This window comes from Onychostoma macrolepis, chromosome 10, assembly GCF_012432095.1.
Source record: "Onychostoma macrolepis isolate SWU-2019 chromosome 10, ASM1243209v1, whole genome shotgun sequence".
NCBI lineage: Eukaryota > Metazoa > Chordata > Actinopteri > Cypriniformes > Cyprinidae > Onychostoma > Onychostoma macrolepis.
Window position 1 is genome coordinate 12,368,146 of NC_081164.1, and position 25,623 is coordinate 12,393,768.

Sequence of the window (25,623 nt, forward strand, 5' to 3'; positions counted from 1 at the left end):
CTTAAAGCTATTTCTGTTCAGTTATTTTATCACATTACATAAGTATCATATGAATATTATATATTTATTTTGCACATATAAATAACTTTGTAATTAACATTTTATTTATTATTACTTGTTACAGTAATGCTTATGGTGATTAATTCAATTAATGAATTTGAATACTAGTTGTTTTTAATTTTAAATATTTTTATTAAAAATAATAAAATGAATGAAATATTTTTTTTTTTAATTTTTAGAATCTGTAGATGTTATTTATTTATTTATTTTATAAAATTATTGCTGACAAGTGACTAATAATATTTTAAGTGTAGTAACTTGTGTTATATATGTGTAGTAGAGCAGACCTTTATTTTGCTCTAATACTGATGGGAAAAGGAAAGCACCATGCATATTTACTTTGGGATGATTTTTGTTAAATTCATGTATATTATGGAATATTCATAACCCCAGGCACAATTTTTGAAATAGAGAAAATCGTGTCCCGAGGCGCTTGTTTTCCTCGCTGTCCGGCCGGGGGCGCTGCAGTGGCGTGATCAGCGGGGAGTGAGTGTGTGTCTGTCGGCGGGGAGGAGGTCTCAGACTCGGGCGCTAGTAGGGTGTGGACGCTGGAAGAGTGTCGGTCCGAACTGTCCCAGTCATCACCGTTGGTCCACTTCAGCTAAAAGCGGTCATATAAACAGGTAATGGTGGTTGTTGTGATCGGTTGAGTGTCAGGGAAGCATGAATCGAGTGTTGATCAGTTGTTGTAAGTTCAGTGACTGTGGGCGTATAACGTTATGACTGCTAGCAGCATTAGCGCACTAGCTCACAAGACTATAAAACTACTGTTGTATAGCCATAAATAAAGTGTGAAGTCAAAAAGTCATTTCATTGAGCATGTTTAGGTAAATTATAATTCAAACCGTATGATTTTTTCTTTTGGTTCACCCATAGTTAAGAGTCTTTAGTCACTCTTTGATTGGAGTGTCTGTTAGCTGCGCGGCTAATGTCACTCTTACTGAGAGAACACACGTACCTACCTGTCTGTCTGTCTGACTGACTGTCTGTATATCTGTCTGTCTGCTGCAAATACCTTTCTTTGTTTCTGAACACCCACTCTATCTCTCTATCTATCTGTCTTGACCTGCCTGTCTTGCTTTCTGTCAGTCTTCTTGAACAAATACTCGTCTGCTTCTGTTTGAACATACATGTCTATTTGTATATTTGGACACATATCTATCTGTCTGTCTGTCTGTCTGTCTGTCTATCTATCTGTCTCTTGACCTGCCTGTCTTGCTTTCTGTCGGTCTTCTTGAAAAAATATTAATCTCTTTCTCTTTGAACATACATGTCTATCTGTATATTTGAACATCTGTCTATCTATCTCTCTGTCTATCCCATTGTATGTGAACTTACGTGTCTCTCTTTCAAAACATACCTTTCTAACTGTTTGCCTGTTTAAATCTGTCCACATGCGTATCTGTCTGTTTCTCATTTTGTGTTTTTTTCCCTGATATCTGGTTGTCTGTCGGTTTAAACTAAATCTGACATCTACCTGTCATCTGTTAAAAAAATAACTGTTTGTGTGTCTAATTCATTTCCTCTTTCTCTGAGTATTAACTATCATGTTTACATCTGAGTGCCTTTGTGATTGAATGCATATTTAACTGAATCGATATCACCCTGCTTTTGTCTCTCTTATCTAATTTATCTGTCGTTTTCTCCAAGCGAACACATTTGGTTCTCTTTCTAACTGTATTTGTTCTGTTTTTGTACAAAATCTATCAACACACTCAGCAAAGTATATACAATGCATAACAGTTCACATAAGAAATAGCTTCTTAAGTGTATTTTAGATACATTTTCCATTTTGTTTTTAATAACACAGCCTTTCTTTAATTCTCTAATAAAACAGACAATTAGTTTTTCACTTTGCGAAGACCTCTTAACTAAAGTATGAGTCGGAGTGATGTCAGAGTATTAAAGAAACACATTCTGTTGGCAGAGGGTTGTGTTGGACTTCAGGAAGGGAGTGATAAGTGTGTTATAACAGGCAGAGGCTTGTATGATTACACAGGTATTCATCACCTATCAGCATTTAATGAACACATATTTGAACTCATCGCTTAAACCTGTGAGGTGAATTAAAGGTATAGCTCAAACAAAAATGACAATTCTGTCGTTTATTCTCTCTTCTTGTCACTCTCTTGCCTCTCTCTTGCCTGAGCGGCTTGTACATGTATGTTTGTTCCTTTTGTTGAGCAAAAAAAAAAAAGACAAATAAGTGTCCTTTATAAAGAAATTAAAAACTTTTTTTATTTAATTCACTTAATGAATTCACTTTTGGTATTTAATTTGGTTTCATGTGGTTTTGAAAAGCGTAATTTGATTTAATGACTCTAAGCAATGTCATGTGGTATTTTCTTTAAACGGAATACATGTAAATAGACACATTTTAATCGGTACTTTCAAAAAAGAAAGACAAAAAGTTATTACTATTATATAATGAATTAGTAATTCATAAATATAATTTATAATGTAATTTCTTTGGAAATAGTTTTGTAGAAATATTGTTTGTCTTTTCCATAATATAATAATATAATTTTTAATGAAGATTTTTTTTCTCTCTTTGTTATAATATCAGGATAGAAGCGGTGTATTGAAGGCGTTGTATGCACGAATTGCAATAATGTTTATTTGAATAAAAGACAGAAATAAATGAGCATCATGTCATTGAACTTTTCATTTCTAGTCAAGTGTTGCCTGAAACTGCTTGTTATTTTTGAGTTTTAGTCATTGTTCCCTAGTGACTTGAACTGTGACACAGTGTTTTGGGCAAGCAGTGTTCAAAACATCTCATCTGAGCTTCCTTCTTCTCGTCTCTCTGCAGTGCAGCGCAGACACCAGACACTTGCCCTGTGGCTGTGAAGAGACTGTCCTGTCGGACCCTTCCCGTGGCTGGATGTTCTGTCAGACCCTCGCCTGTAGTCTACAGCAGCATCAGACCCCTCTCCCAGGACACTCCTGGTAGAGGACAAACGATTTGGGTTGCGTGAGAGGAGAGAGGGTGCAGAGATGGATGACATCTTCACTCAGTGCCGTGAAGGCAACGCGGTAGCCGTCCGCCTCTGGTTGGACAACACAGAGAACGACCTAAACCAGGGGTGAGTATGTTTAAATGAGTCATAATATGAATTTAGACAGAGCTGTTATTAGGTAGATTGCCGTGTGGTTGTAGAAACCACTTATTTGTGGTTTTGTACAGTCTTGGTTTAGCAGTTAGCTTATTTTCTCATTCAAAGATGATCTTGGATGCTGTCAGTAGGGGCCACGCCCCCCCAAAAACTTCAGGAAATTCAAAATGTATTGTGCAGAAACTGTCCTGTTTGTGAGGATCTTCTGTCAGGTCTTGTCCTTTAGTTCACCCCTCACTTTTATCAGTCTTCTAATCCCTGGGCGCAGTGGAGCAGGGACTCTGAAAGACGATGAGGATAGATTTTTATCACTTTTTGTCTGTTGTGGATATCATTCAGTTATTTGGCTTGTCGTAGCCTACACAGCTTTTCAGATGGTTTTGAGGTATTAAAGAGATTCAGTATTAAATTATTATTCTTGTATAATTCTACTAGTACTAGTTTTTGTGTTTATACCCGAAAAAACAAGATCTTTTACCCATACAAAACATGCCGCCATATTGCTAAGATGTAAGTGTAATGCTAAGTGTATTTCTTAATTAAAATTATTTTTTGAAATTAACTTTCACAGACGTTTTAGGAAATGTACATATATATTGAAAATAGTATGCTAATGTGTTCAATTCAATGATTGCATTATTGTAGCATCAGATATGTTAAATATTTAGATATATGGCCACCATATCAGCTATCAACTGATACTAGATTTAGTTTTTTATTTATTTATCAGAATTGTCGATATTGGATATTTATTTGTGAATGCCAATTTCCCCTATTTTTATACATCTTACACTCATTTAAAGTTCATTTTTTCACTAATAATTGATTAAACTAATACACTTTTAAATTTCATAGGAATTTGAGAAAATCTCATATGAATATCCATTTTCCATATTGTATATTATTATAATGAAATGCCTAAATTCACTTGTAGCATTTAAAAAAAAAAAAAATTGTTTTAATTTTTAATATATTTAAAATGTTGTTTATTTATTTATTTTAGTAAAATTCAATGGTTTAGATTTTTTTTTTTTTTTATGTTTTATGTGTAATATTTAGACAAAATAGCATATAATTTTATTATTGATAATTATTATTGACTTTTCCTTTTGGCTTCCTTTTTAATATTGTGCAGCCCTTCTATGAAATTGAATGTTGTTAGCCTAGGTTTAAAGAAGCAAGAACTGAAATATCCCATTTGTTTCTTACAAACTAAACAGAAAACATTCCCCACGTTGAAGACCAGAATTCCAGTTCTAGCCCTATATGGTGTAAAGCATACACAGAGTAGATCCATGCACCCTCTTCAAATACCTCCACCTCTGCCAAGCTCCCTCTCACAAACAGCCTTGGCCTGCCTTCCCTCACTAATACATCCCAGAACAGCTGGGAAGCACAAAAGAGAGGAAAGCGTCCAGGTAGATCTCCAAGAACTTGTGAGGAATCTGATCTGGACCAGTTCTCTTGCTGTCAGCCACGAGAATTATAACCTGAAAGGAACGGGTCAGAGACAAATGGTTCGCTGGTGCTGATTCAGCACAGAATCAGCAGATTACAGGCAACGGCTAGTTTAGATGAAGCGTTGAAGCGTCTGACGTAGATCACTATCTAGGCATTTCCTGTGCTCTTCACATGGCTGAAGTTGTGACTTTGAAATTATGTGACAAAAGAAATGTTTGACTAACTAGAGAAACTGCCAGTAAGAGGGGGGAAAAAGCCAACTCAACAAGAACAAAACCCAAAAATAAGACAATACACTTGATTTTTATTTATGTTAGCATTCCCTACTCTAAACAGCAGTTGATCCTCTACAGATCTGCCTTCCAGGCCAGTGTGAGTTGGAGTCCATGTCTAATTTGTGACTCAGAAGAGGGGGAGGAGGGAACGGTATGGGCTAAAATGAAATGGTTGGGACGAATAGTTTCCATACGATGAGCTCACCAACCAAAGCATGCTGACTTGAGCCATACCAGTCCTCTCTGTGTCACTTCTCTCTCTCTCTCTCTTCCTCCCCACTTACCCGTCTCAAAGTGTTTTCCTTTTCCAGAAATAGAAAATCTCAAGCTAAGGGATTCGCCTATTGCGGTTTGCCTAATAAAATGATTTAGATGCTTTGAAATGGTTGATGAGAAGAGTGGCTGTTTGATTCAGTTCTTCTGAAGGGCCATGAGGAGTTTCAGTATGGCTTGAGATGTCACGACCTTATGTGTTTGTGGGAGGAGACAGGAAATAGCAGACATACATGGGCGTTGTTTATGCTTCACATTACAGCATGTCAGTCAGCAAACTGGGCTTTGTCCTATCTTATATTTTATCTTCTTATCTCTAAATGTATAATATGTTAAACATATGAAAATTATTGAAAATTTGTCCATTATGCATGAACTTGTTGTTTTTGAAATTGTTGTTCAAACATTGAAATTAAAATAGGCCGTATTTATTTTCTTTAAGGGATGTTTCACTCAAAAATGAAAATTCTGTCATTATTCAAAGACTTTCAAGTTGTTCCAAACCTGTATTAGTTGCTTTCTTCTGCTGAACAACACAAATAGGCTATTTTGTATGCTAATGTGTTCAATTCAATGATTGCATTATTGTAGCATCAGATATGTTAAATATTTAGATATATGGCCACCATATCAGCTATCAACTGATACTAGATTTAGTTTTTTATTTATTTATCAGAATTGTCGATATTGGATATTTATTTGTGAATGCCAATTTCCCCTATTTTTATACATCTTACACTCATTTAAAGTTAATTTTTTAACTAATAATTGATTAAACTAATACACTTTTAAATTTCATAGGAATTTGAGAAAATCTCATATGAATATCCATTTTCCATATTGTATATTATTATAATGAAATGCCTAAATTCATGTATTAGTTGCTTTCTTCTGCTGAACAACACAAATAGGCTATTTTGAATATTTTTGGTAACCAAAAAGTCGGTGGTAGCCATTGACGTCCATAGTAGGAGAAAAAATACTATGGAATTGATGGCTATCAGCAACTGCCAACATCCTTCATAATATCTCTTCTATATCTATCTATCTATATCTATCTATCTATCTATATATATATATATATATATATATATATATATATATATATATATATATATATATATATATATATATATATATATGAATGAAGAGTTCATTTGCCAGAACAGAGTCCTGCACGGGTCCTGTTTGATAAACCCGCACCCGCCCGCACCCGCAGTAGTTAACCGAATACCCGACCCGTTATCCAACAGCAACACTAATTTAATTCCGAACCCGACCCGACCCGTTTGACATAAAAACCGCGACCGAACCACACCGCATTAAATCTACATAAGGCAGACAAAACACCTTTATTTTATTTTTAATGTAACAAGCAATTAACAAGTCATTCTGAGTTAATGCTTTAATATTTTAATAATAAATAATAATAAATGTAATAATAACATTTAACACACGCAGCCCAACAAGTTAACACAGAGAGAGAAAGCACCATTCAACGTGTAAACAATCTAAAACTATTGCGGACTAAAGCTTTTATTCAAACTGTGAATAGATTAACTACAGAAAAGCGAGCAAAGAGCGCTCCCTTTAATGTAATCACTAGACTTACAGCTGTCAATCAATGTCAATACAGCTGTCGATTGGCTACAGTGCTCAGTGTTTGCAAATCCGCTGTAGAAGCCCGGTCTTCAGACAGAGCGCGAACACAAGCACGGGACAATTTGAAAGGAGCTGCCTATCAGCGTGTACTGGATTAAGTCGAAATAGTCTTGGTTATAATTGTACCCGCAACCCGCCCGTGCCTGTCACCAGTCCGACCCACACCCGCACCGCACCCGACACGTCAATATTATTCCACCCGTTACATCAATTTTTGCGGTTCACCCGTCGGGTACCCCGCGTGCAGGACTCTGTGCCAGAACAAATAACTAAATAACAAATATTAAATAAATTCAATGCACATAGACTGAAGTAGTTTAAGTCTTTGGTTCTTTTAATTGTGATGATTTTGGCTCACATTTAACAAAAACCCACCAATTCACTATCTCAACAAATTAGAATACTTCATAAGACCAATAAAAAAAAACATTTTTAGTGAATTGTTGGCCTTTTGGAAAGTATGTTAATTTACTGTATATGTACTCAATACTTGGTAGGGGCTCCTTTTGCTTTAATTACTGCCTCAATTCGGCATATCATGGAGGTGATCAGTTAGTGGCACTGCTGAGGTGGTATGGAAACCCAGGTTTCTTTGACAGTGGCCTTCAGGTCATCTGCATTGTTGGGTCTGATGTCTCTCATCTTCCTCTTGACAATACCCTATAGATTCTCTATGGGGTTCAGGTCAGGCGAGTTTGCTGGCCAATCAAGAACAGTAACACTATGGTCATTGAACCAGCTTTTGCTACCTTTGGCAGTGTGGGCAGGTGCCAAGTCCTGCTGGAAAATGAAATCAGCATCTCCATAAAGCTTGTCAGCAGAAGGAAGCATGAAGTGCTCTAAAATTTCCTGGTGGATGGCTGCATTGACTGTGGACTTCAGAAAACGCAGTGGACCAACACCAGCAGATGACATGGCAGCCCAAATCATCCCTGACTTCAGAAACTTCATACTGGACTTCAAGCAACGTGGATTCTGTGCCTCTCCACTCTTCCTCCAGACTCTGGGACCTTGATTTCCAAATGAAATGCAAAATTTACTTTCATCTGAAAAGAGGATTTTGGACCACTAAGCAACAGTCCAGTTCTTTTTCTCCACTGCCCAGATGCTTCTGACGTTGTCTCTGGTTCAGAAGTGGCTTGGTAGCCCTTTTCCTGAAGACATCTGAGCGTGGTGACTCTTGATGCACTGACTCCAGCTTCAGTCCACTCCTTGTGAAGCTCTCCCAAGTGTTTGAATCAGCTTTGCTTGACTGTATTCTCAAGCTTGCGTTCATCCCTGTTGCTTGTGCACCTTTTCCTACCCAAAGTCTTCCTTCCAATCAACGTTGCATTTAATATGCTTTGATACAGCACTCTGTAAACAGCCACACCTTTCAGTAATGACCCTCTGTGACTTACCCTCTTTATGGAAGGCGTCAATATTCGTCTTCTGGATCATTGCCAAGTCAGCAGTGTTCCCCATTATTGTGGTTTCAAAGAACAAGAGATACCCGGAATTTATACTGTAGGAATGGTCATTAATTGAAACTCAAATGTAAATATTCTAATATTTTGAGATACTGATTTTTGACTTTCATGAGCTGTAAGCTCTAATCCTCAAAATTATTATTATTAGTATTTACTTTACATGTAATGAATCTAAAATATATGAAAGTTTCACTTTTTGAAATAAGTTACAAGAAAAAATGAACTTTTTCACAACATTCTAATTCATTGAGATGCACCTGTATATATACAGTACCCTCCAAAAGTATTGGAACAGTGAAGACAAAATTGTTCTGTTGGCTGTGGAGTCGAGACATTTGCAAATATGATGAAAAGATGAATATGAGACAAAACTAGAGAATGTCACATTTTATTATTAGCCGTTTCAACACACACATGTTTTACCAAATAAAAAGAACAGCACTTTTAGAGTTCATCCCACTTATGCTCACATCAATTAGTATTGGGACAGCTGAACATAAGGCAGATATAAAAGATTAAAAGCTATTATTTAGTTGCAGATCCCTTGCGCTCAATCACAGCAGAGAGTCTGTGACCCATAGACATCACCAGACTCTTGGTCTCATCCTTTGAAATGCTTTTCCCAGCCTTTAATGCAGCCAATTCCAATTGTTGCTTGTTTTGGGGAGTTTCTGCCTTTACTCTCCTCTTCAGCTGGTGAAATTCATGTTCAATCAGATTTAAATCTGGAGACTGACTTGGGCAATCTAAGACTTTCCATTTCTTTGCCCTTATAAATTCCTTGACTGAACTGGCGGGGTGTTTCGGGTCATTGTCCTGATGCAATATGAAGCGCTTCCCAATGAATCTGGTGGCATGTTCTTGAATATTGGTAGACAAGATGGTTTTGTACTCTTCCAAATTCATTCTGCTACTGTCATCATTCATTAAGTCATCGGTAAAGTTGAGAGGGCCTGTTCCAGAGGCAGCCATGCATGCCCATGCCACGACACCACCTCCACCATGCTTTACAGATGAGGCTGTATGCTTGGGATCATTGCAGTTCCCTTTTTTTCTCCACATTTTTGCTTTCCCATCACTTCGATAAAGGTTCATCTTTCTCATTGGTCCATAAACACAGTTCCAAAACTCGAAGTAATGGATATAACTGATACAACACATTCCCTGCTTTTAATATCTGAAGAATTAATGCAGCAGGACACAGCTGACCACTTAGAAAGACCTGTGAGGCAACTGTTCCAATACTTACGCTCACATCAGATAGAGGGATGAAACTCTAAAAGTGCTAATCTTCTGAGCTGGTAAAATAATCTGTGTTGAATCACCCAATAATAAAATGTGACATTCTGTAGTTTTTTCTCATATTCATCTTTTAATCATATTTGTAAATATCTTGACTACACAGCCAACAGAGCAATTTTGTCTTTACTGTTCCAATACTTTTGGAGGGCACTGTATATATATGCTGTATGTATATGTATATATATCTTTGTGTTATATACATAAGAAAGAAATTCATACAGATTTATAACAACATGAGGCTAAGTAAATTATGACAAAATTATTATTTTTGGGTGAACTATCTTATTAATGCATGAGTGATTTTTTTTTTTTTATTATGCAATGTTTCATTAAAGTGTAAAGGAAAAAAAAAACCTTTACCACCAGAATGAGCTTCCTGTTCCACTGAAGGAAAAGTAATGTTAAGCAATATCGAAAAAGCTGTTAAGACGTTTGTTTTTGCAAACTGACATTTCGTCACCACTAACAAAGACATCACTATTATGATAATAAAACCACAAGAAATGTCTTTAGAAGAAAACTGTTGAAAAATCTCTCCACCATGACAGTTTCACACAGTGCATTTTTCTTTATGTTGGTAAATCTTTAATATGCAAAATGCTAAAAAAAAAATAATTCAGATGATAAATGACAATTTGAAAAATGACATTTATTGATATTTTGATATTCATTAATTAATTTTAAGTTAGTAATACTAATATTATGTTAAATTAAAATTAAACAACATCTTGTTCAGTGGAACAGGATGGCAAGGCAAGTTTATTTATATAGCACATTTCATACACAGTGGTAATTCAAAGTGCTTTACATAAAAGGAAGTGATAAAGTCATTAAAAAAAGTCACAACAATAAAAACAAGGGATTAAAAAATAATAATAAAAACAAGATATAAAAATTGACTTAAAAAGAATTTAAAACAGTTAAGAATAGAAAATGATTATACACAGTGCAATCAGTTCGGACGTAGCACAGTGCTCATTTGACAAATGCACAGCTAAACAGATGAGTTTTGAGTCTGGATTTAAATGTGGCTAAAGTTTTAGCACATCTGATCTCATCTGGAAGCTGGTTCCAACTGCGGGAGGCATAATAGCTGAAAGCGGACTCCCCTTGTTTTGTGTTAACCCTTGGTATTTCTAACTGACTCGATCCTAATGATATGAGTGGTCTGTTAGGTTTATATTCAGTGAGCATATGTGCAATGTATTTAGGTCCTAGGCCATTGAGTGATATATAAATGAGTAAAAGTATTTTAAAATCAATCCTAAATGTAACTGGAAGCCAGTGTAAGGACCTGAGGACTGGTGTGATATGCTCAGATTTTCTGGTTCTAGTCAGAATCCTGGCAGCAGCGTTCTGGATGAGCTGCAGCTGTCTAATGGTCTTCTTTGGAAGGCCGGTGAGGAGACCATTACAATAATCCACCCTGCTGGTGATAAAGGCATGAAAAAGTTTCTCCAAGTCTTGACTGGACACAAAACATCTAATTCTTGCAATGTTTTTGAGATGATAGTATGCTGATTTAGTTACTGCTTTGACATGACTACTAAAACTTAGGTCTGTCTCCAGAATAACCCCAAGATTTTTGACTTTATTTTTAGTTGTTTAACCCCTAGAGTCAAGATATACATTCACCTTGAGAACTTCATCTTTGTTTCCAAATGCAATGACTTCAGTTTTCTCCTTGTTTAACTTCTCCTTGTTAAAGTTCTGGCACATCCAACAGTTTATTTCATCATTGCATTGGCAGAGGGAGTCAATGGGGCTATAGTCATTTGGAGATAAGGCTAGGTAAATCTGGGTATCATCAGCATAGCTGTGATAGGCAATTTGGTTCTTTCTCATTATTTGACTTAGTGGGAGCATATACAGGCTAAACAAGAGTGGTGCAAGAATTGAGCCTTGTGGGACTCCGCATGTCATGGACGTCCACTTAGACTTATGCTCTTCTATACTCACATAATGACCTCTCCCTTCTAAGTATGACCTGAACCATTTGAGTACCATCCCAGAGAGCCCGACCCAGTTTTCCAGTCTCTAGAAGTATGTTATGATCAACAGTGTCAAACGCAGAACTAAGATCTAGTAGTACCAGCACTGATATTTTGCCAGAATCAGAATTGAAGCAAATATCATTTATTATCTTAATAAGCGCTGTCTCTGTACTGTGATGCGCTCGGAAACCAGATTGAAAATTGTCCAGGTATCCATTTGAGTTTAAGTAGTTGTTCAGCTGATTAAAACTACCTTTTCAATAATCTTACCTATGAAAGGAAGATTTGATATTGGTCTATAGTTGCTCAACATTGTGTTATCAAGATTGCGCTTTTTCAGAAGGAGTTTCAACTGCAGTTTTCAGGGAGTTTGGAAAAGTCCCAGTAAGAAGTGAGGCGTTCACCACTTCTAAGATCTGCTTCTAAACAGTTAAGCACACTTTTGAAAAAAGATGTGGGAAGTGTGTCAAGATAGCAGGTCATTTCAAAAGAGAAGTTATTACCTTTAGATAAACGATAATGAACCCATACTGATAAAGAACACATGTATTAGGTATATTAATTGAACATGTATTAAGAAAGTAACTTAAAGCTTGACAGATACACCTATGTTTGACAAGTAAATTCATACTTGTTTTTAAATGACAATAAAATGTTAAAATTGTTGTAAAGTTTGTCTAAAGTTTGGTCTGACATATTTTTATACAATAATAAATTTTACTTGGAGTAGAAAAGAATATGGTGAAATATTTACTAGGTTAAGGAACTTCATTTTTAACCGTAAAAGTGTTTCCATGTGCAATTCTGTACTCTTGCAAGTTAACATTTTTATTGTATGTTGCTTGTGTGCAGTTTATAATACTATGCGTTACATCATCAAGTTGTTTTGCAGATCGGATATCCGTATCAGCACCCAAATTTTGCATTTGTGCTTCTCTAGTAGCAAATGCCATTTAAGTCGACAGCAAGCCTGCTCTCAAATTGTGACTCAAAGAGGAACTGACACATTTTGTGGCTTTTTTTTTTTTTTTTCTCGTTCTTGATGTCTGGACAGAGCTCAGAGCGGCTAATGATAGTAGAAGAACAGAAAACTGAAGCAAACTAAATACTAGGTTACAGCTGTGTTTGTCTCTGTGGCTTTATAACAGACACTGAAGCTTCTGACGCTCAGGCCAATCAGGAGCATTTACAGTGTTTAGAGTGAATTATTTACTACTAAAATACTTCCTGTATTTTAACTTCTTGTTTTTAGCTGCACTATCTAAAAATATAACACTCGTACATCCTTTTTGATGTCTGATTTGAATCAGAAGGTACCAAAAATATTATTTTACCTTTTCCAGCTTCATTTCCTGTCACGTATACGTCATTCTGGCGCACTTCACTACCTTGTTAGCTCAGATACGTTTTTAGACCATGGCGCCTCACTGATGTGCAGTTTATGATCTAATTCAGTATATGAGCTTTCACTCAACCAGATTGTTGCTGAAAGGTAGAAACCTGAACTCAGATGTGGAGTTGTACTTTTAAATCATCACCGAATGCAACCCCAGAACGCTTTTTGGCCAAAGGAAGCTTTTAATAACTGCGCTTTTCAACTCTTTGATCGTATAACTGCAGGCTCAAGACGTAATCTTTCAGCTGTGACTCCAGTATCAATGTTTACTTAGTCTGTCTTTGTACGTGTGTAAGTCTGTTAGCGTAAACGTTCCTTTCTCTCTCTGTGTGTGTGTGTGTGCTGGTTAATAGCGCGTGCTTCACGTCCTTACAAGGACAAGAGAGAGGAACTAACTGGATATGAATTGTCCCGAGCGCTCACACTCTCACACAGGCAAAGGGGGGGAGCCGCTAGCGGTGGAAGAGAGAGCGTGGAATATTATTTCCTGTGTTTCCCGCTCTGGTTTCCGCAGTCCGCCCCTCCGCTGCTTCATTTGTGTGTCGGGGCACTGCTGAGTGATGTGATAAGAGTCACCACAGATAGCTCTCCTTTCTGCATTGTCCTGCATTTTTTCATTATTTCCCCACTTCCTTACTTGCTTTCTTTCTTGTTAATTTCCTTTTGTCTTGCACTGTTTTAGCTTCCATTTTAGCTTCCTTTCTTTCCAACTTTTCTCCAGTTTTTCTGGGTTTCTTCCTTATGCTGTTCCATCTTTCTTTCCTTGTTTCCCATGTTCTTCCTTTTTTCTTTTCTTTTCTTTGGGAACTTTCTTCCCTATCTTTTTTTCTTTCTTGCTTGCTTGCTTTCCCACTTATTTTTTCCCCATATTTTTCTTTTCCTTTTTAGCTTCCTTCTAACTTTCATCCTGTCTTTCCCAGTTTCTTCCTTATACTATTCCTTCTTTCATTCCTTCTTTACTTACTGTCTTTACTTACCTTTCCTGCATTCTTCGTTTTTTCCCTCTGTTCCAGCTTCTTTTCAACTTTTTCTTTCTTTCTTTCTTTCTTTCTTTCTTTCTTTCTTTCTTTCTTTCTTTCTTTCTTTCTTTCCCACTTTGTTTCATCCATCTTCCTTTTCTGCACTTTCTTTTCCTTCCTTTGCTTCCTTTTCACTTTCTTCCTTTTTCTGTTTTATCCCTCTTTTTTTCAGATTATTTTCCAACTTTTAAGTCTTTCCCAGGTTTCTTCCTGTTACTCTTCTTTTCTTTGCTTTTTATGTATTTGTACTTTCCTTTCTTTAATTCTTTCTTTCTTTTTCTCTTTCCTCGCCTCCTTTTCTTTCCTCTTTTCTTTCCCACTTCTTCCCCTCTTCCTTTCTAGCTTCCTGTCTTTTCCAGTTTCTTTGCTGCTTTCTTTCCTAATTTGTTCGTCGCTTTCCTTGCCTTGCTTGCATTCTTTCGTTTTCCCCTCCTTCCTTCCTTGAAATGTGCAGTTTGGCCAGAAATAAAGAACATTCCGGAATTCCCATTGGGAAGCTCAGGACTCACTGTCTTAATTTGATTTAAATTATTTGAGGAGGGGGGACTTCCTGTTTATTTGTCTTAATATTTTGTCCATTGTTCTTGTCTTTAACCCCTTCAGCTGTGACCAACCCACCATTTGACTCCGAGTGTGTGTGTGTGTGTGTGTGTGTGTGAGTGAGTGAGATAGAGTGTGAATGTGTGTGGTCTGGTCTGTTCCGGCAGGACCTTGTGAGTACTTTCAGCAGCTACCCTAAGTTTAGCCACACTACTGGCCTGATTATTTACCCAGAGACTTCCTACTGTACTGCACACTCCCAGCCCTTCAACAAACACTTCATTATTGAAAACAAAAGCTTACAAGTAATTACTTTGGGGATGAGCACGACCACCAGCTGCAGACATTACCTTCTTTTATTTATAACACACTCTCAGCAGTTGCGTTCAGTGGTTTAATAGTAAAACCCCCATTGGTTCATTCACACGTGCTCTCAGTAGCAGCCCTAATGCACAGGGCTCTGATCTGATCACAGTGTTGTTATTGTAACTTTTGGGTCACCATCAACCTGAAGCACTATAAGTGTGAGTTTGACTGTGGTTTTGAAAAGGAAATAGGAAGGCCTGAGAACGGATCTCAGACTCAAACAGACGGGGGTAGAGGGATATACATAATCTGGAGGAAGGGGCCAGTTAACGGCTGTTTATATTTAACTGGCTGGAGACAGACAGCTGAGAGCAGGATCACTAGCCTGACTGGAGACAGTTTACCGCCAACCACTGCGTCAAAAAAAAAAAGTGCCTTGATTTAAAGGGACACTACACCAAAAACAAAAAACAAAACAAGCTTCTGTCATTATTTCCAAACAAGTATGCACTATAAAAATACTCATGCCTAAATTTAGGATTAATACAATTGAATTGCATATGAAATTTCCATCTTTTTTGAAGCCAGTCCACCCAAAAACCGAATTTGTCATTGTTTCCAAACATGTATGCAAATAAATAAATAAAAATTTAATTAAATTACATTTTAAATAAAATGAATTTAGGCCTTTAATAATTAGGCCTTTAATTAACACCAAAATCAGTATTGTATCTGGTCCATAAAAAGTCTATAAAATATCCATCGTGTTATTCTGTCATGTTTTCTCCCTTTTTTTTTTTTTCAAACCGCATCAAACGCCAGTCTCCCTTCTCTGCAGATCGCGATATATCCGCTCAACCAATCACAGCGCACCATTCCATGCACTGTAGACAGTAATGGCGGCGCTTTGAATACACCCGGCATCCAAGTTTTCTTCATCTACTTTGTACTTTGTGATCAACAAACAAACAAAAAGCGCTTCACGATAAATCGCATGTGATTGTCATGCGCATCTAGTCAGTAAAGCCGGTTTTGTGATAGCAAACTCTATCACCTGCTTTCAGATGGAGCAGCATTTAATACACAAAGCCGTAGATCACTGACAAGCTACGCAATATCGCATTCATAATCGCAGATGAATCGCATTCGATTATGAACGCGATATTGCGTATCTTGTGTTTTTATTAATGCCATTAATGTTTTTGTTAATACAGTGTATAGCACTAGTCAACTAAATGAATGTAACATGGCAAAGATGAATGCACTGGAAGTTGAATGTAAGGGAAATGTCATTTTGGAATTTCTGTGTTCTAATGTGATATTGTTGTTCATGTTCTTGTTCATGATGAAATTTTCTTTTATTGTTGTAATTAATTTATAGAATTAACAAGATGACCCGTTGAATTAATTTTGGGAGCGATGGTTGGTTGAATGTAGGCTATTTTTAGTCCATTGCCTGTAATATAAGATTAGTATTGACCAAGTTCAGAGGCTGTCATATGTGGATCAACTTGCTTTGTTGTATATTGTCAACAGTTTCAATATGAAAAATAACTTTTATATTGATTCAGTGGATTGCATTTTGAAAAAAAAAAAACAACAATAAATTCATTTATTGAATTTTGGAGAAAAAATAATCTCTTTTTATAATACATTTTTGAAAATCAAAATCTGGATTTTAATTTTTAATGTTATTATAACCTAAAGATAAGAAGGTATGTGAAAGTTTGAACCAGAAAATAGTGGTTTTCATCTAGCCACTTTCTTGGTAAAGAAAACACATTTTTACTCAAATTAATTAAAATGGATTTATAGCATTTTGGAACCAAACTCTTCATATATATATATGTATGTGTGTGTATATATATATAATATAATATATATGTATGTATGTATGATGTATGTATGTGTGTGTATGTATATATATATATGTATGTATGTATATGTGTGTGTGTTTTTATTATTTTTTTAAATGAATACTTTATACATTATTGTTTTAATAAGTATTCATGTGATATTTATGACTTACTCTTAATATGCTGGCGTGTGTTTGTGTCTTGCAGGGATGATCACGGATTCAGTCCGTTACACTGGGCGTGCCGTGAGGGTCGTTCAGGTGTCGTGGATATGCTCATCATGAGAGGGGCTCGCATCAATGTCATGAACCGCGGCGACGACACACCCCTGCACCTGGCTGCGAGCCACGGCCACCGTGACATTCTGGCCAAGGTGTGAACAGATCATAGCGGATAAACGCTCACACACACACACACAACTGCACCTGAACAACCACTGTGACCACAGTGGTCATGGAAAGGTGTAAACAAACACACAGCTGCAAACAGCAATTATAAATAATCACACACACAAACTTTAAACACTCAAGAAGGAATAAGGAACTGACAAATGTCTATTTTAATTTACTTTTAAAATAAATAACTCATTATTTTAAGTCACTTTTAATTTTGTATATCAGATTTGGAATGGATGTTTTTGTGTTTGCTGTTTTGGATACTAAATTATGTTGTGGTTTGTGTTGTCTAGCTGATCCAGTGTAAAGCAGATACCAATGCGGCAAACGAGCACGGCAACACCCCTCTCCATTACGCCTGCTTCTGGGCCCATGACCTGGTGGCAGAGGTTAGTTTGAAGTGCCCTCTGCTGGGAAAAATGAGAAACTCTGGGTTGTGTGAACGCTGTTTTCCTTGCAGTTATAATGAATGGGGACAAGAGCTTTCAAACACCAAACATTATCATAGAAGTGGTTCTGAAGTCTTCTGAATCTATACGATGGTGCTGTTTGGGGAAAATACATGAATTGATTTTCTTTCTTTTGTGCAGCAAAGATATTTTGGCAAATGTCTTTACCATAAACAAAAGATTGAATTTTGGTCTGTTCCTCACATAACGCTTTAGTACGTTTTCAGAAGATTTGGAATATTGCACAAAAATATAGCAGAAGTCTTATTAATCACTTATGTGTCATTTTTATTTACATCATTTTTGAAGCTCAGTAGTTCCAGTTCATTTTTATTGTATCAATAACTGTATTGTTACAGTTAACTAAGAATAAAACTATTAAAATTGCTTTTGTTAATTCAAATAAAGCTGAAATATCAAAATAAAATAAAAATATTAGATTAAAAAATTAAAAAAGTACTAATGTTACTAAAACTGAAAATGAAATGTGGAAATATTAAATAGAAATATAAAAAAATGTATAAAAATTACAAATACAAACAAAATTACTAAAACTTAAAATTTGGAAACTTGAAAATATAAAACTAACAAAAAAATAAATAAATAGGAAAATAGTATATAAATAATAATAAAAAAAATAACACTGATCGCAAAGGACAACCACTATGTTGTCTTTCTTCCTATAACATTTGAGAAAAATTACCTTGAAAATGTTTAAACAATGTCATTTTAATCACACCAAATATGTTATTATTCTTTCCAGGATCTGATCAATAATGGGGCTCAGGTGAGCATCTGCAACAAGTATGGAGAAACTCCACTGGACAAGGCCAAACCACAGCTTGCTGCAAATCTGAAAGGTAAACTCTCTTCTTTAATAATGTAGCAAATGTGACATCAGCAGAAGATTTGTTGGAAAGGCTGTTTGCTAACATTGTGAAGCCTCAAAGATCTGTTTTTTTTATATGTTCCCCTGCCTAATAATTCTTTTGTGTTTATGAATCAGAGCTGGCGGAGAAACAAGGACAAAGCCTAACCAAAGTTCCTTTCAAGGACACTTTCTGGAAGGGAACCACTCGAACGCGACCACGTAAGCACCCTCAGAACATCTGATTCTCATTTAAATTCATAACGTAGATGCTTTGGCAAACAAGCATTTTATTGTCATTCAGCGTAACTGTAGATTGCCTTATAAAATTATATGAATTATCCATAACCGAGGTTTGATTGTTGTATATTTTTCCCATGATGCCTTCAGGTAACGGCACACTAAACAAACATGCTGGCGTAGATTATAAGCAGCTCTCCATGCTGGCCAAGATCAACGAGAACCACTCTGGGGAGGTGAGCTCATTTACCAAACCACAATAGCTACCCATGTCTCAGAGCATTTATGGAAGCACTGATGCCTTTGCTCTCTCTCTGGCAGCTGTGGCAAGGCCGCTGGCAGGGCACAGAGATTGTGGTCAAGATGCTTCATGTGCGGGATTGGACTACAAGAAAGAGCCGTGACTTTAATGAGGAGTACCCTAAACTAAGGTGATGAACCTCCAGTCCAGTTTGCCCAGAATACACAAATTAAAGGGACAGTTTGCCCAAAAATGTTGTTCCAAATTAGGGTTATTATAGTTAAATAGTTTAGTTTATTTACCAGGTACCATGCATTTTTAATATTTAATAATATATTAATAATATTTAATATTAATGCAATGATGATAACTCCTTGGCTTCTTAGCTAAAATTTTCACAGCTTGTTTATAAATACTATATTATGGTTATAATTATTTGGGACCAACTTGTAGCACTATAGGATAAATGTGGGAGAATTATTGTATGCATAAAGCGCACAGATATAGGTGACTGGTGCCTAATATTCCTGAAGATTATCAAGCTTTCTCTAGCACTTCAATAATCATACCCAAATATTTAAAATGCTCAACAATATTTACTCTCTCTCTTTTGACTAAAATATCTGGACAATGCTAATCAACTCTCTTAATCGAAAATTACATTCCCACAGTTTTACTTACAATTAAGAGTAAGGAAAGAGTGGCATACCCAATCTGAGTAAGTTTCATAGAAACTTGTTCTTTTGTCTTACATAAGTATAAACAACTGCATCATCTACATACATGTAAACCTGGACCTCTGAACAAACTGTAGGCAGATCATTAATATATAAACTAAACAAAATTGGTCCAAGAATCGACCCTTGGGGGACTCCAATATTACAGTCAAGAAATGGTGAGCATGCATCAATAATTCTTCTACATTGTTTCGTTAAATTTAAGTATGATTCCATCTGAGTTAACGTGTTAGTAGAAAAATTAAACTTTGACAATTTAGATAAATCAAGACAGCATCAACAACACCTCCCCTATCAAGACTGGATTTAATTTGTTCAACAAAATGACAATTTGCTGTCTCCGTAGAGTGATGTGCCCTAAATCCAAACCGAACTGAAACTAAAATATAAAAGAAAATGTTATTTATTATTAACTTATTGTATTTCAGCTAGCTGCATAAGAAACATTTCTCATTTTCATTTTAACTTGATGTACAGAAATAACTAAAACTGAAATGAAAATACATTAAAATCTATAGACTAATAAAAGTGACTAAAGTTAACTAAAATGGAAATAAAAATGGAAAATATAAAGATGAAAATGAATTCAAAATAATAATAAAAACTATAATAGTAGTTTTAATTACACTGATACTAAAATAACACTGTTCAAAATCTGTAAAAACATCTACATTGTGTTAGTGGTCTGTTGTTTCTGTCTGTTCATGTGTCCTTCTCCACCTCGGTGTTTACCCTGTTGTAGAATCTTCTCCCACCCAAACGTGTTGCCCGTGTTGGGGGCGTGTCAGTCTCCACCCGCCCCTCATCCAATCATAATTACACACTGGATGCCCTATGGCTCCCTCTACAATGTGCTTCACGAGGGAACCAGTAAGTAAAACACACACATTACTGTCTCACACAGACCATTTGGTGTTTGTCAACTTCATTTGAATGTTAATGAATGTTTAATAAAGTTAGAAATATGATTGATTGCTTTTTAAATTCTGGACATGACATAAAAAAAGGACGTCTTTAATTCTTAAATTTAAGTTAAACCCACTCAATCCTTCTCCTGTATCGTTATCATTCTCTTGTCCATCTAGACTTTGTTGTGGATCAGATGCAAGCGGTGAAGTTTGCTTTGGATATAGCTTGTGGAATGGCTTTCCTGCACACACTGGAGCCCATGATCCCTCGGCATTATCTCAACAGCAAGAGCGTCATGGTGAGGAACTTGAAGCAGACGTTTCGTGTTAATCTTGGTTTCTACAACTTTGGGTTTTTCCAGAGTGTCTATTCCTGTTCTACAAGAGAACATGAAGATGTGTAGTTACAAACCTAGCTGTAGATTCATTTCCATAGAATTTAGATACTCAGGGTTAACCGGTGATTGCAAAATACACTCTCACTGTTTGTTTGTTTTATTTGTTGTCATGGTATGTGGAACTGATTCAGTGAAACTTGCACTCCATAAATGTAGTCTCAGCAGATAGACCACTGTGAACAGGAACTGTTATAAATAGTCTTAGTTCCTCTGTGTTCTCTGTCTGAAGTTTCTGTACATCCCACCACAAGTTCAGAGTTTGAGTAATGTAGTGAAAGTACATTCTTTGATAGTGGATTTCTCCCTGCCTCTTAAAGGGATAGTTCACCCAAAAATGACAATTCTGTCATCATTTACTCACCCTCAAGTAGTTCCAAACCTGTATGAATTTCTTTGTTCTGCCGAACACAAATGAAGATATTTTGAAGAAAGTTTGTAACCAGGCTGTTTTGGGGCACCATTGACTTCCATAGTAGGGAAAAAAAAATACTATGGAAGTCAATGGTGCCCCAGAACTGCTCTGTTTCCCACATTCTTCAGAATAGCTTCCTTTGTGTTCAGCAGAACAACGACATTCATACAGGTTTGGAACTAAGTGAGGGTGAGTAAATGACAGAATTTTCATTTTTGGGTGAACTATCCCTTTAAGGAAAGTCCATATGGAAAGTCAGTAGGTATCAGTTTAAAGCACAAAGCCTCAACCAAACAACTTCTCAACTACTAGTAGCTGCACTGGTCATATTACACACAATCAACTGACTGAGGCAGCAAAAACCTGAGCTTACCCTAACTGACTGTTTCATGCTCACACATCCTAATGAATCTGTTCTCATTGATTCATTGACATCAGATTGATGAAGACATGACGGCCAGGATAAGCATGGCAGATGTGAAGTTCTCCTTCCAGTGTCCTGGCAGGATGTACTCTCCCGCATGGGTGGCACCTGAAGGTACTGTTCCTTTTCTTCACTTACTGAATTCCTAAATTCAAACTTCTCAAGAAGATTTTATTTTATCCACTTTATTTGCCTAAGATACGGTCACATTAGCGAAATTTCTACGAATCTTCTCCGGCAAAGTTTCAGTGTCTATTATCAGTAGTGTAGCGATATATGAAGCACAGCTCACACAAAAGTCACATTCAAACCAAGCAGTTTTCTGTTGGGCAGTGCAGCAAATTTGCATAAACAGCGTGAACCCATTGTGAAATCTGCATGGGAAAATTCACAATCGCGTGAATTCCTTTTGAAATGGCTGTATTTTACCTACAGAAATTTGCAGAACAGATAGATTTGCCCGCAGAATAGATGTGCCTGCACCTTAAACAGGAAGTTTTGATTCACTGATATCTTACCTCTTCTCAGCCCTGCAGAAGAAGCCAGAGGAGATTAACCGGCGCTCTGCGGACATGTGGAGTTTTGCAGTGTTGCTCTGGGAGCTTGTCACCAGAGAAGTGCCCTTCGCTGACCTCTCAAACATGGAAATTGGCATGAAGGTGAGATGATTCTATGACTTTGGAAAGTAAGAGCCGAACCAAAATGAAACAAAAATTTAGGGTTGCTTGGGGTAAAAATGCAGCCCAAATAAACAAAAATATATTAACCCTCGACCCAAGATGTAGATAAGTTTGTTTCTTCATTGGAACAGACTTGGAGAAATTTAGCATTATATCACTTGCTCACCAGTGGATCCTCTGCAGTGAATGGGTGCCGTCAGAATGAGAGTCCAAACAGCTGATAAAAACACCACAATAATCCTCAAGTAATCCACATGACTCCAGTCCATCAGTAAATGTCTTGTGAAGTGAAAGCTGCATGTTTGTAAGAAACAGAACCATCATTGAGACGTTTTTCACTTCTAATGAGTTCATAATATTGTTTTCTCCAGTGAAAAGTGGTCTCGTCTGAATCAGAAAAGAAATATGATCAAACGCTATCTACAAGCGAAAACAGTCAAAAGCATTTCTAAACAAAGGTCAACAAATATGTGCATTTTGATGTGAGATGACAACAGGGCATGGACTGTTTTTACTGGAGGAAGCATTTTTATTGATTATGGACTATTTTAGCAAGATATTACAAAGAAATGCTTTCATTATGAATTAGTTTGTTTTAAACCTGCAGCTTTTCAGTTTGTAAGACATTCATTAATGGACTGGAGTCATGTGGATTACTTGTAGATTATGACAACGTTTTTATCAGCTGTTTGGACTCTCATTCTGACGGCACCCATTCACTGCAGAGGATCCAAGTGATGTAATGCTAAAAATGATGTAAGTGATGTAAAAATCCATTTCTGACCCTGGCTATTCCTTATCTCTTCATTAGGTGGCACTAGAGGGACTGCGGCCCACCATCCCGCCAGGCATTTCCCCCCACATTTGCAAGCTAATGAAAATCTGCATGAACGAGGATCCTGCCAAGAGGCCCAAATTCGACATGATCGTACCCATCCTAGAGAAGATGCAAGACAAATGAAACGGCCCTGCTGGACGACCCCGCAAACACTGAGTTCACAGTATTGCCTTAAAATTCACCACTCACCAAAGTGCTCTATGCCACTGTAGCCCTCTGCTAAAGAAAAAAAACGCTTTGTGGAAGCCCTGTCGAACATTTTTAAATGCCACGTTCTCACTATCGCCTATATTCTTATATGCAATCATTGAATAATGACATGTGTTTGTGCATAAATATGTCCATCAGTTCTTTTCGTATTCCTGGGAGTGTTTACAGTACAACACTTCTCTTAAAACCTCTTTTCTACAGCTATTAAACAGGAAGTGGTGGCGGCAACAGTCGTTGGATGCAGTGAATGTACAGTAAAATCAGTTTTCAACTAGCCACTCCCACATTTCATGCATCCTTTTGCTCACTCGCTTTTAAAACAACGTCACAGATCATTTCATCAAAACAATTTGCAAACCGCTGTTAGTATTTAAAGCATCGTGCCATTGTTTTTCACTGTGTTTTCTTTGGATTGTCCCTGATAACAAAAAAAAGTCAGATAGGTCAAGATTGCCTGAGATTTGTAAAAAAAAAACAGTGCAATAATAGAATAGCTAATGCCAATTTTATGCCTTGATCATGTAACAAGTAACCAAAATATGAAGTGCCCATAATATCATGATTGTACTGTCCCTCTCATAGCAGGGAGATACATATTATAAAAAAAACGTTACGTTAAATTAAGGTACCATATGTTCAAAAGAAGAGCCATTTACATGTCACATCAAATGTAAGAACTCTTGCCATATGCATCATGGGTTTTGTTTTTTATCCTTGCATCAGAAATATACATATTTTTACATGATCCATACAAATGCATGATTGCGTCCTCTGTCATGTAACTAACACTCCTGATGCTCCTGTATACTAATTTGCATTGTACATGTTAAGCATGTTATGTCTAAGAGATATCTGAGAGATTTTTATACTGTATACATATATAAGTGTTTTTTCATGGGCGATACATTAGGCAGCCCATGAGTGCCTTTATTTTTTTGCTTTTTCTAAACACTACATCTATTTACTTCCTTGTTATGCTGTCACTTTGTTCCTCTTTTCAGCTAGCCAGTTACGTAATAGGAAACCAAGAGGTGAAAACAAGCATACTTGACATGCATAATTATTTTTTTCACAGTGTTTCTTTGCTTTGAAAAACGAACAGCGACGATAATGGAAAAACAGACTGATTATCTAACTTATGCTCACTGTGTTCTTACCCTGTGAGGTTTTTAATGAAACTTTATGTGGCTTTTCTTTATTCTTTATTTTGGAGATTTGGGCTGTTTATATTTTATTCATGATAACTAAAGTTTACTAAAGGAAAATAAGAACAAATAAAATGTTTTGGCCATGCTAAATGCTTCAATCTGTGTTCATTTATCAGTCATAAATTATTGGGTTGTTGACATGAATTAATATCAAGCAGTGACAACAATGTGTTGCGATGTGATATGCTATAAGCTACTTCTAAATAAAAGACTTTAAAACATTTATCTAATTTGTGTATAATTATTCCAACGAGTCATTAATAGCATTTTTTTTTACCCCGAAAAAAAAAAAAAAAAATATATATATATATATATATACATACAATTGCAATATATAAATAATTACAAATGGGGTATTACAGATGTATTTAACCACAGACCGTATTGCGGCCATTTAACAAAAAAAAAAAACATTGACTTTGGGACAATGGAACCAGAATTTCAAAAATGCAAAATTAATTTCTGTTTTATTAGACTCATAAACAGTGCTGTGACCATAGATATCTATATGGAGATAGCTCATTCAACCGCTCCATGAATGCCGCCTTGGAACGGTCAACATGTTTTCTTTTTATTTAATATACAATTTAAAAAAACAAACAAACCTTGCTACGTGTACTGCGTTAAGCTACCTGAGACTTGTTATAGCTCTTTTGTTGATTTTGATTGCTTCTGTTGTCCTCATTTGTAAGTCGCTTTGGATAAAAGCGTCAGATAAATGACTAAACGTAAATATGTACATATATATATATATATATATATATATATATATATATATATATATATATATATATCGTTGTTTTTAAAGAATTCTCTTCTGCCTGCATTTATTTGATCCAAAATACAGCAAAAGCAGTAAAATTGTTAAATATTTTCACCATTTTAA

The 25,623-nt window shown here is 36.2% G+C and overlaps 1 protein-coding gene across 1 annotated transcript; it reads left to right on the plus strand.

The window, feature by feature from the left end:
- Window positions 1-515: 515 nt before the first annotated feature.
- Window positions 516-24,958, plus strand: ilk (integrin-linked kinase). The gene is made up of 13 exons (XM_058790416.1): window positions 516-683; window positions 2,873-3,146; window positions 16,937-17,102; window positions 17,418-17,513; window positions 18,337-18,433; window positions 18,580-18,663; window positions 18,832-18,917; window positions 19,003-19,112; window positions 20,402-20,529; window positions 20,745-20,866; window positions 21,816-21,915; window positions 22,330-22,460; window positions 23,293-24,958. Exons 2-13 carry the CDS (start codon window positions 3,058-3,060, stop codon window positions 23,440-23,442), a joined length of 1,359 nt encoding a protein of 452 aa, XP_058646399.1. The 5' UTR covers window positions 516-683; window positions 2,873-3,057; the 3' UTR covers window positions 23,443-24,958.
- The last annotated feature ends 665 nt before the right edge of the window (window positions 24,959-25,623 follow it).